At 31.9% G+C, this 20,375-nt stretch overlaps 2 protein-coding genes across 2 annotated transcripts in view; one reads left to right on the top strand and one right to left on the bottom strand.

Annotated features, from left to right (window-relative positions):
* LOC107449318 (neural cell adhesion molecule 2) overlaps nt 1-20,375 on the top strand; it is a 156,036-nt gene that overhangs the window by 25,050 nt on the left and 110,611 nt on the right. The gene's annotated exons all lie outside the window — the stretch shown is intronic.
* LOC147814261 (uncharacterized) lies at nt 10,412-11,759 on the bottom strand. The gene has a single exon (XM_087158506.1). It carries the CDS (start codon nt 11,757-11,759, stop codon nt 10,887-10,889), a length of 873 nt encoding a protein of 290 aa, XP_087014632.1. The 3' UTR covers nt 10,412-10,886.

Here is a 20,375-nt window from a genome sequence, read left to right on the forward strand (position 1 = left end):
TAACTGATTGATTTTGAATCTAAATAAGTGCATTCGCATAAGTGCATTTTAGTGCATTCGCTTAAGAAAATATGTTTATGAACACAGTATTACAAAAAATACAAAATGCGTATCATCACAAAAGTAAGAAATTTTAATTTGAATCAGTGTGATATCCTTCTTTTGAGAAACGTATGAGAAGATATAAATCTGCAAAAGGCCAGAAACTTTTGCACACATTATGCCTGTAACACATGCGAGCAAGACATTGTCATGGATATAGGTGAATTTTATTTTCTGACTTTGCAACGTTCTGTTCCAGTTGTTGCAAAGGAGGACTAAACTGATAATATTATTTTTAGTTGCTCAGCAACCAGTTCCATCGAGAGAAAGAAATTGTAACTGTTTGAATTTAATCCATTTTTTAATTGATTGTTTTTTCCAAAACAATGCTGCAAAAAGTACATTTTTTTGAAGATCTGTTTAATTTTCATTTGTGTTTAAAATGGGTCAACGTAAATGGAGAAACGGCAAATGAAGAATTTTAGTGTCCACCGCAGACTGCCCCACTAAGCATTTCCTCTGTGAAATGTAGACGATTAGGTTGAGTAGTTGTAGTAGAAAAAATTCTTCTTCAGTGGCATCTAGTCAGATCAGATAGAGAGAGAGTTAGGTATCATTCATCAGAGCTGTAAACATGTCTTTCAGTTCATGGTTTTCTAGAGGGCTGTTCAGTTCTTTGATGAGGGTCACGAGTCTTTTTGGAGTTGTCTCTACTGAGAGGTATGATTGTGTTTTACGATTTTTTCTCGAGCACATGAAACACGTCCAGAGAAGTTGCTGTGGGTCTCAAATCGCACTTTCAACACTTTATGGGCTTATTTCCAGGCTACTGACAATGATTGAAATGTATACCCTCCACATAAACTTCAACTCTGATCTTGTTCCCTTTTAAATGAGTCTGTCAGAGCCATGGTGGCTCCGGGAAAAGGGGGCTCATTTTCCAATAAGGTGATCTGGGTTCGATTCCCACCAATCGCTGGTCGAAACGAATTCCGCACACGGCAAGTGCAGACCACTGTGCTGATGTGAAATATCATCAGTGGTAGAGGGATCCTGGGTTAGAGTCCCCTTGCCGTTAGGCTTATCGTGAGAAATTTTCGTGGTTTTCCCCTCTATTTAAAGCAAATAGGGGTTAGTTATATCAAAAAATTCTCCACAGAGGCAAATTTCTCCCGAAACTTGATCCAGGAGTTTCCTTGTCTCTTGAATTAGAATCAAAATTATGATCAAATTATTATCAAAGATTAGGATCAAAAACGAAGTCTAACATTGGTTGTCGTAAACTCAGAATTGGGTCTGATGTTCAGCACTGGCTATCAAATAAAATAAAATGAGTTTATCGTAAGTTTACTTTGTTGGCATCCGTGTTTGGGAGAATAGCTAAGAGAATTGCTTATTTTACCCACCATTCTACTTATTGATAATGATTCAACAGTTAATTTCTATTATTCTAATATAACTAATAATAATATATCCTAATAGGGGATTAAGGTATGTTTAATATCCTTGTCATGTTCTGTTGAAAATGGGTCAGTTGTTTAGTGGAAAATGTTATAGATTTGTATAAATATTTAACTGGTGTTTTTCAAATTAAATATTCCAAGAAAATGCGATAGTACCGAGATCACAAAACTTTTCAGTCTAAAAGCCTGCCTGACTCTCCACCAAGACTTAAAAAGCAAATCTGTTACGTAAAGGAGTGTAATGCTATCTCTTATCCCAGTTTCAAACACTTAAGAAAACTGTTAATTTCATTTTTAACATTTTAGGGACCATTTTAAGCATTTTTGAATTGAATGGGCCTGAATAGCCTGGTTGGTAGGTTGTTAGGCCCATGTCCAAGTAGTTCGATCACTACCAGCCGAAGACCCCAGTGAAGTAAATGGTGACACATTAAATCGGTTGGGTCACTAAGTTTTCCAAGTTCCCATAACGAACCAATACCTCTAGGGGGTACTGATATGGAGATTGATCTTTTTCTGGTTCAGGTCAAAATTACTATCTGCGGATGAATAAATGAATTCATGAATGGATCGGCCCTCTAAATCAAGCTGTGACGTGTGTGTGTCTGAAGTCGTATTCGTGGCCATAAATGGCACCACTGAAAAACAAAAAGTACCCCCTCCCTCTGCCTTGCCCTTGCTGGTATTGACAAGTGGCATTAGATACAACACAACATTATGTATCCAATTTTCTCCTAATCCCATGATAAGGTATTTCTTCTTTTTAACATCTCTAGCAAGCCATATTGCAGGTTTGACATGCACGCAAACTTTCGTATCGCAAGAAGTCATTGAGAGTAATATCTATAGCGTTACAGCACATTTATGGTAAGATTTTAAGACTAATTCCATATCTGCCATTATAAATAAAATCCTTATTTTTATTGTACATCACGCTCTCTTAACTATTATTTGATAATATTTCAAATAAATCAGGAAAAAACACGTGGTATGATAGGACTGTTGTCGATTTCCAGATTAGTGATGCTGGTGCAATGGTTTCGGTTCGTTGACCCCTGCTCAAGAATATATAAATTACGCATCATTAAAAACCTTTTTTCTGATTTAATATGCATACAAATGACTCTCGATTCTCAAAAAAATATATTTAATAATATTTTTGATCAGTTAACTCAACGCAAAAAATATCTGTTACTATAGCATTTAGTTTGCATCTAAGTAAAATATATTAATTATGCAGCCGAAAAAAAGCATTACATAATGCATTTTTTTACGAAAGGGAAATCATTATGCAATATATAATATATAGTTTCCGACTTTTATTTATTTTTGGAGAAATAGAAGCATTTATTGTCCTTATTTAGACTGCTATGCAAGCTTTGAATAGTTTATACTTGAAAGTTATTTTCATACATGAAGCTAGTTACAAAACTTCTTCCCACACTAACATATTTAACAATTATATTGTAGGAAAACTAAATGAACTTTTGAATAAATAATTTAAAAATTTCATTAAAAAATTGTAATTTGACTTTTTTAAGACTGTTTCTAAAGTTTTCTATTATGTTTTTCTTATTCAAAATGGAAAATCAGAACTTGTAAACCTCATTGATAAAAATAAACTTATTCAACCATTTATTTGAAGCAAAATTAACAATAACTAATCCTACGAAAAAATTAACTATATAATTTCAAATAAAATTCGAAAAAGAAAGAATACCATTATGTAATCTATTTTAGATTTAATTAGAGCGAGATTATCTAACAAAAAAAGGTTTATGTTGATTTATTCCTATTTTTGCGTCCCAAATTAATAAGAGCTTTATTTTCAATACCAAAGAACGGATGTATCGAAAATATCACTTCAGACCTCGTTAATACTCTCAACGAAACAACTAGAAAACTTCCAAATAAAAAAGCTTACATTAGTTGAAGCAAACGAAAGCTGAAAAAATTAAATATATTTTATGGTTTTAGTTAATTTTTTATGGGGAAACCATGCCATTGCTCCGTTTGAACTCTCGCGCAATCAAGTTTGTAACTCAGCACTCTCCATTTTTTTACAATGCACAATTGAATCTATATTTTGATTTTAAGTTTCTAAACGATAAAAATAACAACTTTTGAGTTACTTGTGTTTAATCATATTTAATTGATTTCTGGACAACCTTTTAAATCAGAATTTTAAAAGTTCATCGATAAAAATATAATAAATGAAAATTTTATATGAATTAAAAACTTTAACTAATCATCGAAAGAAAACAGATTAATTAAGAAGGAATGCAACTACTTAATCGATTTTTGATTTAATAAGAGTGAACTTATCGGAAAAAAAAGTTTCATATTCCCAACGGTTAATGTATTCCTTTCATGTTAGCCAAATCAATAAGAGCTGTCATTGCAATGCCAAAGAATGTTGAGAATCTTACTTACCCCAGAACTCATTAACAGGAAGCAACTAGAAATAATACCAGATAAAATGGCTTATATTGGTCGAAACAATTAAAACACTAGTTTAAGCAGAAAATAATATCCAATGTCTATTACAGTTACAATTAGATTTGCAAGGAGGAACTATTGGTCCACTTAAATTCAACTATATATTCATCGAGTAATAAAGCTAAGTACGATAGTGTACTTCAATACGCTTCAGAATTTTTTTTACTCTGTATTACTGGATTTAATTTAATAAAAAATAGCATAAAAATCTAATGGATGCATTGTTACTTTTTGCACACTTTTAAATTCAGATAGTTTCTAGTCAACTTTTAAAAGCAGAATCTAGTCAAGTTACATCGATATGAATTAAATGAATCCAGTATCTATTTGAATTAAAATTAACTATAACTAATCATCGGGGAAAAAACCCAGATCATTTCAAACCAGATTCCTTAAAAAAGAATACTTCTATATCATCGATTTTTGATTTAATAAGAGCGAGCTTATCTGAAAAAAAAGTTTCATATTTCCAACGCTTAATGCATGCGTGCCGAATCAATAAGAGCTTTAATTGCAAAACCAGAGAATGAATGTATCGGAAATCTCACTTACCCCAGAACTCATTAACAGGAAACAACTAGAAATACTCCCAGATAAAATGGCTTACATTAGTCGAAGCAATTAAAACAGTAGTTTCTGCAGAAAGAAAAGCATGAATGCCTACAACTACTAGTTTAGCATGGGGAGTCTGATTTAATTTTCAAAAATGTTACTCCGCTATAGGATCATTAGCAAGAGTGGCATTAAATACTTTAACTTTTGTTGGGGTCCTAAATTAACAAAAATGTTTTCAACGATCGGAGAAATTTTTGTAAAGCACGAGATTAAAATTTCAGTAATTGAAATTGCCCTTATATCTTTCGATTAAATGATGGGGATGGCACTGGGAAGGAAAGTTGGAATTAAATAAATGCATTTGAGTAATTGGAGTTGTAAATTAAAATCCATTATTTGATTCTAACCCGCAATGAGGGGAAATCAGTTGAAATGCCGCCATCGATTTAATTTAACTGGGTTTTTGTTTTCTTTGACTCGATCCTGGAGTAAGGTTCTGCTCTGTTTTGAAATTAATACCTGCGGTTGTAAAATTTATTTAATAAATAGGGTGTTAGGATTTTTAAAGCCATGAAAATTGCAAGCTCCGAACGTTTTTTGGTGAACATCGTATTCTTTAGTTAATTAACCCTCCACGATATCATAAAAATAACTAAATAATGAGACGTTGAAATTTTAAAAAATAAAATTTTCTTATTATACTGAAAAAATGATTTGATTATTGTATAGTTTTATTTTAACATTGGATGTTCGAAACTATCTATGGTAACACCACGAAAGTACGGTTTTAACCGATGGTAATGATTCTGATAATGTGATGTGATAAAATTTTTTAATTTTGTGTTTTTACAAAATGTGTGATAATGAGAGCTGTAATTTGAAAATTCAGAATTCCCTTTAAACTGTTACCATGTGAACAAAAACCGTTAATATATAGAGTAAAATACCAAAGAAAAATTTATATCACAAGATTTCTGGCTCTGTTGTAAACTTAACAGATATTCTCCAAATATCTCTTCTTAACATTTCGCTACGAAACAATACTTTTAAGAGATATGAAGACATTTAAATGGAGTCAACATGCTTGAAAGTATTGCTTATTAAGATCTTTTATAGCATACTTAAATTTAAAAAAAGTTAATGTTTTTACAAACAAATTTTCCTCTGCTGAAAGTTTTAATGATAACAAAAACTATTTTATCACATATTTCGTTACTTAAACATATACTCTTTATTCATAAAAAATAATTGTCTGGGTGGTAAATACTTTTTTTTAATATTTTTCTTGTGAATTTCAAAGAAAAGAATAAACTATTATTAAAAAAACCCAAATAATTCATGTTAAGTGAAAAAATCATGATTATACCAACATCGTTGAGGGATGGCGATCTATCTTTGAACTATCTCTATATTTGTTATCTCAGTTCCTTCTAGACGTATGTGTATTCTCTTTGGGACATTATTTTCAATCTTGACTCAGAACTCCATTAGTGCTGTATGCCATAGCTCGTAGCAAGAATAATCTATCATGTTCTAAGCACTGGAAGAGACAAAAACTTTGTATTTTACTTTAATTCTCCATTTTATGGATTTGGGTTTCCTTGTGCTTTATTAGAAACCGTTTATAACACTGGGGAAAAAATTTTTTTTGCATTTGTTCAAATACTGGATCTTATCTGATTCAGGTGTGGGAATTTCAAATCTGAAATTAGTTTTGTTCCTAAAGGCACATATTTTTTAGGTATATTTTTTACTCCATTTTTGTCGAAATGTACACATTTAAAGTCTAATGTATAACAGAGAGTCGTGTAAATGCCGTGACAAACTTCCAGGGAAGTTAGGGCTCATCATCAAAATTTAAATATACATACATAGGAGCCCCGCTCGGAAGGGTTACCGTACTGGATAAGGGACGTTCCCCTGTTATAAAATTTTCACACGGAGAAACAATTTATAATAAGGAAGTGCTCCTAGCGATATATAATGATATTTCCAGGCATGGGTTCCTGCGCAATTTTAAACCTGGTGATCTACCCTAATTCCCCTAGAAGTTTATCGTAGCATTTAGGAGACCCATTTATATATAACGTTTTTAAACAAATATATTTCGACGAAAAATAAACTAAAATTGTCTTTTTTTAAAAATCAAACAAACAGAACAATTGTAACTTGGAGAGAAAAACTGGTTGTTAGATTAGAAATCAGTGATACGAAAATATCTAAGGTATGCTCAAAAATATCATGCAGCAGGAAAACATTGCTCTTCAGTGTAATCTGTTGCTTTAACTGTTACAAAATAAATATGTTTCTCATATTCAAATTATGTTTTTCAAATGAAATGTAAAATTTAGTTCATCTTTGATTTATTTTTAAAAAAAATTTACATGTTTAAATTGTTATTTTCGTTTTGTTTTCAAAGGTAAAATAGTATTCTACGATGGCTGTAAAATCAGAAAAATTTAAATATGTCACTATTTTTATAAAATACTTCTCTTAGTTCATTTAATGTATTGATTAGTTATTTTAATTAAGTATAGTTATTTTGAATATTCTTTTTATTAATTTCGGTAAAGAATATTATTACAAGTTTGCCTTGCTTTCACAGCCTTGCATTTTTTGATACAGCAAGTGAATTGAAAAACTAAGGAATGAAAAAGAAATAAAACGAATTGTTTAATCAGCGAATTATTGAATCCATATAATTAGAGAATCATAGAATGGACAGATAAGTAAATATGTGTATATATGCCTACTAAACAGTAGGAAAAACATTAGTTTTTGGTACGAACAAGCACATGAAGCAGTGGTAAGATGGTGTTATTAAGTGGATAAGAACGGCAATTGTGCCGACATTTTCAAGAAATGCACTTTACACAACAATGCCGTCCAACAAATTTAGTGCGAATCGGTTCAGAAGTTCGGATTAGTGACTATAGCATGCATGCAAACATTCGATTACATAAATGGCAAACAATGTTTTCAAATTTGATCAGTATAGTTATAAAACTTATTTTCCCCAAATGGGGCATTTTTATATCAAACTGTTCTTAGCCCCGTTTCCTAACTTTTTCTTAGATCATAGCACAGTACTTAGAAACTTCTTATTGCTTGCATAAAAATCCTGATGATATTTCTACAAAAGGAGCTCTCCTCAAATGTTTGAAATTGTGCCACATCCTTATATTTCCCAGGCTTTTGAGTGTCACTTAACTCTTTGATGCAGGATTTTATAAAACATATTTTTCACACTTGTTTTCTTCTTTTTGCATTAATGTAGATCAAAATAAGTGAGGAATTTTATTAATAATTTGTGGTTAAGAAATACTTTTCCGACGTTAAAGATAAAATCTTCAAAAAACGGTTCACTTCTAAACAATAATATTTCTAATTTGCAGTAAATTAGATCATTTGTTCATTTTTGAAATTTCTCTAATTTACAAAATGATTTATTGAGGAATTTTTTAATATGAATGGAAAAAAATGAAACTACAGTTTTTATATGTTATATTTTAGTACAAACATAATTCCGATTATCCAACAGACTTTTTTTTATAAATTATTAGACTGTTTTTTATATAATTAAAAAGTACCAAAATGAATTTTTGCTCGCAACTAGAGCGTCAGAAAAAATATATAAAAGAGACATTGTTGTCAACTGAGTCAAAAAGTTTTTTACTTTATGTTCATTTATTTATTTCATATTTCTGGAATTTCTGCTCTAGAATCAAAGAAAAAAGACCAATACATTTCTATACAAGTTAATATAAATTGTGTAGAAGAGCCTCTCGGAAGTAAATGGTTGTCATATATTTAATACTTGTAGACTTTTGATCAAACGCCAACCAATATTTTTGCATATATCTCAATATTTACTTTTTATTCGAGTAAAGCTTTCTACTTAATATTTCAAGAAATATGATCTACGGCGCACTCTAAAATAGTGGCAGAATTTAATGTCTTTCAGTCCTTAAATGATCTCTATATTCCCGAAGGGGTGATTGGAGGCGACGATGAGGACACACATTCCTCCATCGTCATAACTGCAGACGATGAGCAGAACCGATTAAGTGTACCCTCTCGAGATGGTCACAAACCATAATATTCATCATTTTATGTGACATTTAGCCGTTCATTTCATATATGAAATGGGTTTCCGTCATCGAATTTTAAATTATTGATCGTAAATAATGGTTGTAATACGCATAGATTTCTAAAGTTTATACTAGTTTAATGGGGCTTGTCTTTTTCGAAATTTGATTCTTGATTTATAGAATTCGTTTTGTCATGAAATGGATAGGTTTTGTTTTGATTACGCAATGAATGTATGTAGATTATACCTGTTTTATGAAAAATTTTACAGAAATGGGGATTACAAACGGTAATAGATTTGTTTAATTGTCTTTGAATCTAATATGTGTTACCGGCAAAGTATGAAATATGAGAAGCATTTCACACATTGCCTAGGCATTATATATAATGCCGGATGCTATTTAGGCAAAGTATGAAATAAACATCCTGATGAGGTTATTATGTAAATCATGTGCATGTTACTGTGAATGACCGAAATCGGTGGTTGCTGACTTTCACCGTTGAATGTTGACAATCACATAGTCTCTTTGGTGAATGTCCGAAATATTTATTACATCCGATTTGATATTAGTTTATTCGTGGAAATAATTACATTTATTCGATATTTTAATACTTACTAACGATAGATTAGAAGAAACATCAGTGCTTGGAGTATCGGGCAAATGTATATCGGGCAGTGGCACTTGACCTAAAAAAACATCAGTGTAGGGTTTTAAGATTAAGGCACTGAACCTTAAAAAATATCAATGTAGGGTATACTGGGGATATGTATACCGGGCAGTGGCACGTAACTAGACATAGTATGAATAGACCTTTGGAAAATGTCCAAAATATATACTAGGTCTAGTTAAGTGCCACTATCCAGTATACATTTGACCGGTATACCATACACTGATGTTTTTTTAAAGTCAATTTTCCACTGCCCGGTATACATTCGCCCGGTATACCCTACACTGTTTTTTTAAGGTCAATAGCCATTGCCCAGTATATATTTGCCCGGTATATACTTACCCGGTATACACTTGCCCGGTATACCCTACGCTGCTGTTTTTTAAAGTCAAGTTTAATATTGGCCGGTATATATTTGCCGGCTATATCCTACACTGATATTTTTTTTAAGGTCAAGTATCATTACCCGGTATATATTTGCCCGATACTCCAAGCACTGATGCTTCTTCTAATCTATCATCAGTAAGTATTAAAATATCGAATAAATGTAACTATATCCAAGAATAAATTCATATCAAATTGGATGTAATAAATATTTCGGACATTCTCCAAAGCGACTGTCAACATTCACCGGTGAAAGTCAATAACCACCGATTTCGGTCATTCACAGTAACATGCACATCATTTACATAATAACCTCATCAGGACGTTTATTTCATACTTTGCCTAAATAGCATCCGGCATTATATGTAATGCCTAGGCAATATGTGAAATATAAATCATTTCATACTTTGCCGGCTAGTTTTAGGCATTATATATAATGCCAGATTTCATACTTTGCCGGTGACATATATATTAAACGCATATCAATGATAGCAAATTAAATTATTTGACGTTCTCTAATACTTATTTTAGATGAATTTGTTATGAATTATTCCTCAAACAAGTATTTTAAAATATTTCGTCTCAGAAAAATGAAATGAAAAAATATCTTGCACTTTAAATAATAAATTTAAAAATATCTTGCACATGATTTACGTATTTTATATTATTTATTTTTTTATTTTATTTCCAATGCAGTGGGTGATACAGACATTATCCTAACACCGTACAGAGATCAAAAGAAAAGAGAAATACAAATACAGAAAGAGATGAAATATACATAATACAAAAACAAAAGCAAAACATCAAACACAAAAATTAAATCAAGTATTTAAATTGAACAACAGGTCTTTGGCCTCCCAGTATCGGGAGTAGATGCAGTTCCTTGTGAGAACTGAACAGTTGAGAAGATGTTCAGCATCCATCGTCTCACCACTGCGGCAGAAGGGGCAGGCAGGATTATCCACTATTTTAAGACGGAAAAGATAATGCGTATAAGCAATCGAGCTTGGTAGCAAGACGAAAGGAAGCTACAGCACTGCTTCTTGGGCGATCAGGGAGATTAAGGATGTCATTTTTCCACGATTTTTCAATTGTCCGTTCTTTTAGCAATGATATATGTGTTGTCTTAATTGCATAATTAATTATTAATGAAGTGGACTTATAGCTAACCAAGTTATTTGGGACTTAATTGACAAAGCAAACTTTTTGGACCAATGCATCCGCTTTTTCGTTGCCGGGGATACCGCAGTGGGATGGGATCCATTGAAAAGCAATCATTTTATATTTTTCACCCATCTCTGTCATTAAAGATCTACATTTCACAATGGACAAAGAGCTAGGGGCTTGAGAGTAGTTTGAAATGGCCAGAATCGCAGCTTGGGAATCCGGGAAGATGACAGCTTGATCAAAAAGAGAAGGATGAGCCTTTAAATGAGTTAAAGCTACTTTGATTGCCTCTACTTCACCAGCAAAAGCAGTCTTGGCTGTTCCCAACGAAATATAGTAAGAAAAATACTCACAATAAATACCAGCACCGGCAACGCCATCCATCTCATGCTTTGAGCCATCTGTATATATGAGCAACCATGTTTGAAGAGAAAAACGATTGTGGATAGTCTCCATCCCCACGCTGAACGAAGCTGCTGTACAATCCTGGGTTTTTAAGACAGGACTCATAAGATCCAGGTGATATAATATTTTGCTAGCTTCCGTAAGATTTAAGGGGGGAAGCAAAGGTTCAATCCGGGAAGGTATATCAACTTCATCCATCACTTTTAATACAGCTTGAAGGTAGCCGTCCTGAGTCTTCTGCCTACGAGGTTCAGACTTGGTCAACATATCGCTATGAGGTAGGCGAATTAGTTTCTGATAGAGCTTCAAAGCTGATTTCTTTTTTTCATATTGTATAGAGAATTCATTGGTATATAATAGAAGTGCGTCAATAGGTGTGGTCTTGACAGCACCAGTGACAAGACGGAGTGCATTATTTTGCAGACGGTCCAGTCTATTTATACCTCCCTCAGATACTGTAATAAGAGGTGCGTTACAGTAAGTCATGGCAGGTTTTATAAAAGTCGTATAGGTATAGAGTTGTAGTAGCACAGCCCCACATAACTCCTACGAGACGTTTTAGGAGTCTTATACGCTTCTCAGCCCGTTGCTTGATATGATCAATATATAATTTCCAAGTGAGTTTACGATCGAAAATTGCTCCTAAATACTTAGAACTCTCACAACCTGGTAGGACTATATTGTTATACGATATATGTAGTTGTAATGGTAGGTGACATAATGAAAAGCTTTGGTAGGTTGTTTTCACCGTGTTGACAATCATGCTGTTTTATAAGCACCAGGAAAGGAGGCTGGACCTGGCGTTATTTAGGGAAATTTCAAGTCTCTCGTTTGCTCTTCTTTTAGGGCTTTAGGGTCAAAAAACAAGATCGTCAGCATACTTAAGTACACCTATATTTTCATCAATCAAGGATCGTATCAGATCACCAACATACACATCAAACAGCAAACAGCTGGACACAGCGCCCTGAGTAAAACCAGTTTGTAAAGTCTTAAAACTATACTGTGCGGTTCCATATCGAATATTTATAAGACGCTGATCAAGAAAGTCAATGTACCACCACAGCATGTTACCTAATATATAATTACTCGCTAATTTATATAGGAGCTTAGTCTTCCAAAGAGTATCGTATGCTCCTTTAAAATCCACAAAAATTGCATCCAAAATGTTGCCCTTATCAATATTGTCTTTAATACTCTGAAAAAAAGTGGTAACAAGCTCCTCAGAGGAACGGTCTCTCCTAAAACCACCCTGCGCATGATCCTTGGTTTCAAGGTGCCATTATAATATACAGTATACGTACAGTATATACATTACAGTATATACTTTTACGTATTTTATAATATACGGTATAAGGTATTAAAAAATATTGAGATAGCTAAAAAATGCCTTGTATTTTCCTTATATTTGTATTTTAATATTACCTGCTCTTTAAAATAAACAACCTAACTTATGCTTTTTGAATACCGTGTTTTACTATCTATCTATCTATCTATATATATTTATATATATATATATATATATATATATATATATATATATATATATATATATATATATATATATATATATATATATATGTATATATATATATATATATATATATGTATGTATATATATATGTATATATATATATGTATATATATATATATATATATATGTATGTATATATATATGTATATATATATATGTATATATATGTATATATATATATATGTATATATATGTATATATATATATGTATATATATATATGTATATATATATATATATATATATATATATATATATATATATATATATATATATATATATATATATATATATATATATATATATATATATATATATATATATATATATATATATATATATACTTGTTTTACTACATGTGCAATTCATGTACTGTTTCTAGATAGATGAAACTAAGCACTTTATTTTTCATCAACACAAGGTCAGAAATGGTGTAAAAACTTCTGTTTGAGAGAAGAAATCCTCATCTTCAACCATTCGGTTAATGAACCTCTGTTCTTTCAACTCTATGATGCAGAAATTAAGAGTTATATATATAATTTTTTCATTATTTTTTAAACATATATTATTATGCTTTTTCCTGATTTAGGTATCCCACATTAAAAAGAAAGAAAAATATCTTATACTTTTAGGAAAACTCAATTTTTAATATGCAGTAAAAAAAGTGTTAATAAGGTATTTCTATAGTAATGGTCTAAAAGTAGCAATTATATCCTGAAATTTAAAATGTGAGTGATTTGAATTCTTTTATGTCATTATAGCTACATTATTTATCGAAAATATTATTTCAAATTTTATTCTAAAATGAGATAAAATCGCATGATACGTAAACGGGATACAGGGATTGGGCAAAAATATGAAATCCCTTCTATACTAACTCTATGTAAAAAATCTTTTTTTTAGCACCTAATATTTCGGAAGATTTTGTTCGGAAAAACTGTCGGCATAATTAACGTTATTAAGCTTGAATCGTTTTGGAATAATATCATTTTAACTTTTGCAAATTTCGGGTAGAAAAAAATAAGGTGAAGAAGTTATAACTTCTTCTAGTTTCAATACCACTTATTTTGAAAGAATTCTTTAGGATTGCAATATTTGTATTAGAATGCTTTTTTAGTTTTTTTTTATTATTTCCAATGTCGCATTAAAAGACAATTTAACATCAAAAAGACAACAATAAATCCATAAATAAGAGCCAGCAATCCAGTAGCTTTCCCAGATAGATTTCGGTGGGACAGCAGGGAGCCTAGACAGGTGAAACAAGTCCATTACCTCGTGGAGGTCACATAATGTACAAAAGGGATCATGAACCACATTGATTCGACATGGATGCTTTTTCAGGCAATCGTGGCCAGTTATCAGACGAAACATGGCGACAGATTTCATCCTAGGCCACTGAGGGACATTGAAAATCTGTTTAAGCCATGGTTTGCTGGAATTACGATTTTTGAGTTGATCGTGAAAAGAGCCCCTGAAGATGTTCTTTATGAGACTTTTGATATTATAGAAAGGGAGTCTGGAATTAGATCTCTGTAGGACAGAGGCCCCCTTTTTTGCCAGGAGACCGGCCGCCTAGTTTCCCTGGGTTCCACAGAAGGCCGGAATCAACTGGAGAGTCACTATCTTGTTATTACTGGCAAACCATTTGAGAAGATTTGAACAATTATCGATGGTTAAAGTTCGAGAGCGGCTGGAGGCATTAATTGCTTGAACTGCAGCCTTTGAGTCAGATAATATTACAACTTTTGAGAAGGAGTGTAAATGCGGCAGAAGTTGTGACAGGGCCAGGTAAATGGCCGCAATCTCGCCACCGAAAGCTGATCTATAAATGCTGATGGGAGTATACAGGCAGAAACGTTCACAGTAAACACCAGCACCAGCGTTAACACAATTACTCATTTTAAAACCGTCAGTATATGTTCTCAACCATTCTTCCTCGGTGTAGAAGGATTCCACTGTTTCGAAAGTGAGAGCTCTTAAAACTATATCACTAATCTCCGCCTTTGAGACATCTTTGATCTGATCAAGGCGGATAGAAAATTCCCTGTCAACAATGGGGTTCATGGGAGGTAAGAAATGTTCACTCTCAAAATTCAAATCTAACTTAGATATAATATCAGTAACTCCCTGCAGAAATCTCTTTTGTGTTTTTAAGTTTCTCTCACGGCTTTTTAAGTTATTGAGGCATTGAAAAAGAAAAAAAGCCTTTAAAACGGAACTCTCATTTTGGCCGATGCAAACTTTACTTGAGAAAAGAGGAGTCCACTTCTGAAAACTTCAAACACGCTCTCTCAAATTGTGCTAACAATTTTGCAATGCAAAATCTTCCAAAAATGTTGCTACTGGAATAAAAAATTTTACTATGTGGAAGTGCTTCCATATTTTTATCCAAGCCATGTAGATATAATGTTATTAGTGATTGTGTAAATCTGTGTGACTTAGCGTTGAATTGGTGAATATTTTCCATTGACTGCGACTTCATTGAAATTAATTATGCTGTAATTTAGAAGCCTTAAATGATATTGCAATTTGCAATTTTTTATTTTAATGACCGGAGTTGAACAGCCAACAAAATTCTGGGCTTACGACAACCAATGCTTAACTCCGTAGCCTTGTAATTTTGAACGCTATCCAGAAGACAAAGGAACTCCTGGTTTAAAATATTGGAAGAAGTTTGCTTTCGTGGAGGACTTTTTGATGAAACTAACTCTTATTTGCGTCATATAGAGAGAAGGACCACAAAGACCTCCCATTGTTAGCCTGACTACAAGGGGACTCTAACCCATGATTAACATTGAGGAAATTTTACTTCAGCATGGTGGGCGATGCGAGCAGGGTGCGGAATTCGTATCGACAAGTCATCACTGGGATTTGAATCCGAATCACCTCTTTGGGAAGCGAGTGCTCTATCCCTTGGGCCACCATGACTCTGTAATTCTTTTTTTTTTATTTTATTTAATAACCGTCGTTGAACAGCCAACCCAATTTTGGGTATGCGGCCACTAATGTTCAACTTTGTAGCCTTGCAATTATGAATCAATCAAGAAACCAAGGAAACCCCTGGATCAGTACCCCCAGAGGTATGATTTGTTATGGGAACATGGAGGACCTTGTAAATCGACAGAATTAACTCGTCTCAGTCACCATTTACTACACGGGATGTCTTCTGCAGGGGAGTATCGAACACACAATCTTTTTGACGTGGCCCCTGTACCCTCCCAACCAGGCTATCCCGCCCTGTAATTCTTTATTGATTTAAGCATGATTAGAAATTAGAAAACCTCAAATACGAGTATATTTACATATTTTTTTTTACTATGAAACAATCACAAGCCTTTTTGTTAATTAAAAATGATAATCTCTAATAAGGAATAAAATCCATAATTACGTCTGATGGAAATTAACTATAATTGGTGTGGGATTTATTTAATTAATATTAATGCCAAATATTTTTCAAAGCGCATAATTAAGTACATTATTTTGCAAATTGTAGTAAAGTTATGTGCATTTAATTAAAAAGGACAATTACCAAAAAAAAAAAAAAAAGCTGTTGAAATATCTGTAAAAGAAAGCTCCTTTGAAAAAATTGTTCTACAGTTACCTATAACAAATGATCCGAACTTCTTTTAAAACTAAGTTTATAACTATACAAAAAATAATGATCAAATAAGGCACTAATGCATTTTTTAAAAAAATATATAAATGGAATTAAGTCCTTTCGCTTAACGAACGCTAAAAAATTCTTTAAGACAATGATGGCTATTAAATGTAAATAAAGACACTGTCATTAGGGATGTAAAAAATATATACGTAATTTATTTTTGAGATTCTATAATCTTATAATCAATAATGTTATGACATAGAATACTTTTATAAATTACTATTTTTTTTAAATCTATATTTTTTATTCTTATATTCTTTTAATACTTTATTTGACTTATTATCTAATTCTAATACTAATTTTTACATCATTACAAAATATAATTTTTTATCAAGCATGCTTAGAATCAATCGTGACGTTCTCTAAAATTAAAACTATATTTCTCGTTAATCCCTCTATTATAGCGAAGTAAACCAAATGTTATGGAATATATATATTCATAAAAGTCATTTGATTATTTTCAGAATTTAATTACAAATGGTTTTCAACGCATTTGTAATATACTTACGATATTCACGAATATTTGAAAAATATTTATGGCTGATTTAAATCTACAATGGAACTTCGATTGTTAATTATATCATTCTCTTATTTTTTCGAGCATTTATTTGCTTTTCTTTTCTCAAATTCAATAATATGTGTTCACAAATCCATGTAAACTTGAAATGTGACTATAAAAATGAAAAATACTCTTTGCACTGAATGACTTCTTAGATTTGAAAATTTTATTGGAGTGGCAAGCAAATTAACGTTAGTTCATTTGGCTAATTGGTTTAGTTCTGCAAAAAAAATCTGATTGTTGCAGACTTTGTTTCATCAATTTTTATTTTATTTTTTACTAGTGTAGTTTGGAATGATCATCATGTTTTCCCATTTCATTAACAAAGCTTGTTATGCTATCAGTGTGTAGAATTACAAAAGTTATTTCTTAAGGTCCGCATAAGCTTTAACCAGAGGCGTCAAACAGCGTCTTCCCTTTAATTACCGTTGCTTGCATTGCATTTCACTTGTTATTTCGGAACACGCAGCGAGTGCTTATTCATGACTATCACAATGGAGTCTCTCAGAGATGTGGTGACTCAGGGGATAGAGCAATCGCCTTCCAAAGAAGTTATCCAGGTCCGAATCCCAGCAGTGTTTGGTCTATATGAATTCCGCACCCTGCTTGCACCGACCACAGTGCTGATGTAAAATATACACAGTGACAGAAGGATCATGGATTACAGTCCCCTTGCTGTCGGGAGGTTTTCGTAGTTTTTCTTCTCCATGTTACACAATGCGGGTTAGTTCCATCAGAAAGTCCGCCACGCAGAATACGTAACAAAGAAATACGTAACAAAGCCAATGCTTAACTGGGGCTGCTCAATTAAGACTTGAATTGCGCCCTGTTAAAAGAAAAATATATATAAAAACTTAGAATTCTTCAATCATTTTCTTAATTAAAAAATTAACATTACAAAAATTAAAAGGAAAATCATTATTACTCAAATTATTACAAAAATTATTCACATCTTCCCGAAAACTTTCAACATTATTGCAAATATTTTTGATCCTAACCAAATTTTTACCTATTAATTTGCTACGTATTTCTTTCTCTTGACTTCTTTTGTTTTATTTTCTACCTTCGAATTGTAATGGAGGGCGTTGTTTACTTTAGTTTTTAGTGTTTCCTTTTCATTCGGCTTGCTAGCGAAATCGATGTTTGACATGGTTAAGTGAGTTTTTATTTTATTTTCTGATGTTTTTGTTTGAGTTTCTTTTCTAAATTAGTTATTTGTATTTCATGTTTTTTCCTGGACATCTATACAAAACCATCGGGGTACTGAGGGAGTTAATTTAGGCATTTGCTTCTTCCTCAATTAGAAATGGTTTTGTTTTATGGCTACCGGGGCCGGAACCCCCTGAAGACGTCGGCTTCGGTGGTCATATTTTTATTTTTATTTCCTTCGTTTCCTTTATTGCTAATTTTTTTGAAATTTCTGCTGCTTTTTACCGCGTTTCTTTTTCAAAGAAATTTTATCTATTTAGAATTAAAAATATTTTTGTTTTCTTTTAGTTACCTATATAATCTTATTATTTCGATGTTCCGGAGTTCGTCCGCTTCTGATACGGTTAACAGAAGTTACCCGCTGATTCAAAATGGAGAAAAAGGGGTAAAATTACCAATGTAAGGAGACGGCTTGAAAATTGCTCATATCAACTTAGTCTTCTATTTTGTTTAGATTAAAAGTAGTTTGAAATTTCAATGGAAATAAATCTTAGTTGCACCATTTACTCACAACATGCGCAGTTGTAACTTATATTTGCATCATTTGCGTATCTCTAGTTGAAATTTAAACATGTTATCATTTCAGAAAGATGCAAAACTTTGGATTTGCGCTTAATTCCTTTGTGGTGAGAAAGCAGCAATGAAATGTGCTCTCACAGTGGTCATAGCAGAGTAGTAATTTGCTACGATGATATTTGAGCTAGATAAAAGATTGAATATTCATAGTAATAACTTCCAAAACAAATATGCAGATAGCAACTATACAAAATTTCATGTACAGTGCTCAAAATAAAAAAAAATCTCTCTGAAAAAAACTCTGAATAACTTTTGATATAATGATTTTCACGTTCTAGGACTCATTCTTAATGGTTCGAGGGGGTGACTAGAAATATGTTAACTAATAAGTGCAAACGATATTTCAAATTACGAAATCAGACATAGAAACATACTTTCTCTGGATAAACATATCTTTTTTTCAACGGATTGGGATTTCTGACCCCCAAGATTTGGGGCGTAGCCGCAATCCGGGAAGTTTGAACCCTTAAATGTTAATTTTTTTCCGCGTATTTCGCTATATCTCGAGTCCTTTTTAAGCGAATTAAAAAAAAAATTGCACACAACTATAAAATTTGCTTATCCAAAGATAATTTTATGTAAAAAAAACTTTTATTGATTATTTATTATTTTTTATTATTTCATTTAATAATGGTCTAAAAAATAATGAAATGTAAGGTTTACAAATTTTTGTATCATTTAAAAGATTATAATTTTAGATTTTAAAATACAAAATTTTAGCAAAATTGGTTGAATAGTTCCTGAGAAATTGAATTTCAAAAAAGCCAGGTGTTTAAAATTCATTTTCTCAGAAGCTACTTTGCTAAAAATTTGTTTTTTGCCATGTAAATTTCATTCTTTAAGATGATGTAAAAATTTGCATACCTAACAATTCAAAGTTTTTTCGACTATCATTAAGTAGAATAATAAGAGATGATAAATACTTATTAAAGTTATTTTTTTACTTGTAATTATGTTCGGATAAACGCAATTTTTAACTGTGTGTAAAAAAATTTCAATTCGTTTCGAAATTTCTCGAGATCAAGCAAAAAGTAAAGGAAGCAAAAAGTAAAATTAACATTAATGGGTCCAAATTTTAAACCGTTCTCCTAGCCAAACTATTGGGGCCATATTTATTTGGTTGCAGTACCCCCCTATATTTTTCAAGGCTCAAAAATTTAAATCCGTCGAGATAAAAGTACGTTTATTCTGAGAAAGTACGTTTTTGTGCCTGATTTCGAAACTTAAAATACCGTCTGCACTAAATAATTAGCATATTTGAAATCACCCCCCGAACCATTTAGATTGAGTCCTAGAACGTGAATATCCGCTCATTAGATAAAAAGTTATTCATGGTGGTTTGTTTCTCATTTTGCGAGCTGCACATCGGATTAACAGAGATTTTAAATTTTCCCATATAAAAATGGAGGTATTTTGGGGAATACACGTTATATAAGAATAAACCAACTAATCTTGCTATAACTGGATAGTGGTATATGTTTTTTTTAGTTAATTAATTTTTGTAACTGTGATCAAAAAATAAAATTCAAATGTTTCTGCTAGATAAAAATTCATTCTCTTTTTT

This window comes from Parasteatoda tepidariorum, chromosome 3, assembly GCF_982258835.1.
Source record: "Parasteatoda tepidariorum strain Cologne lab strain chromosome 3, Ptep-v5.0, whole genome shotgun sequence".
Classification (NCBI taxonomy): domain Eukaryota; kingdom Metazoa; phylum Arthropoda; class Arachnida; order Araneae; family Theridiidae; genus Parasteatoda; species Parasteatoda tepidariorum.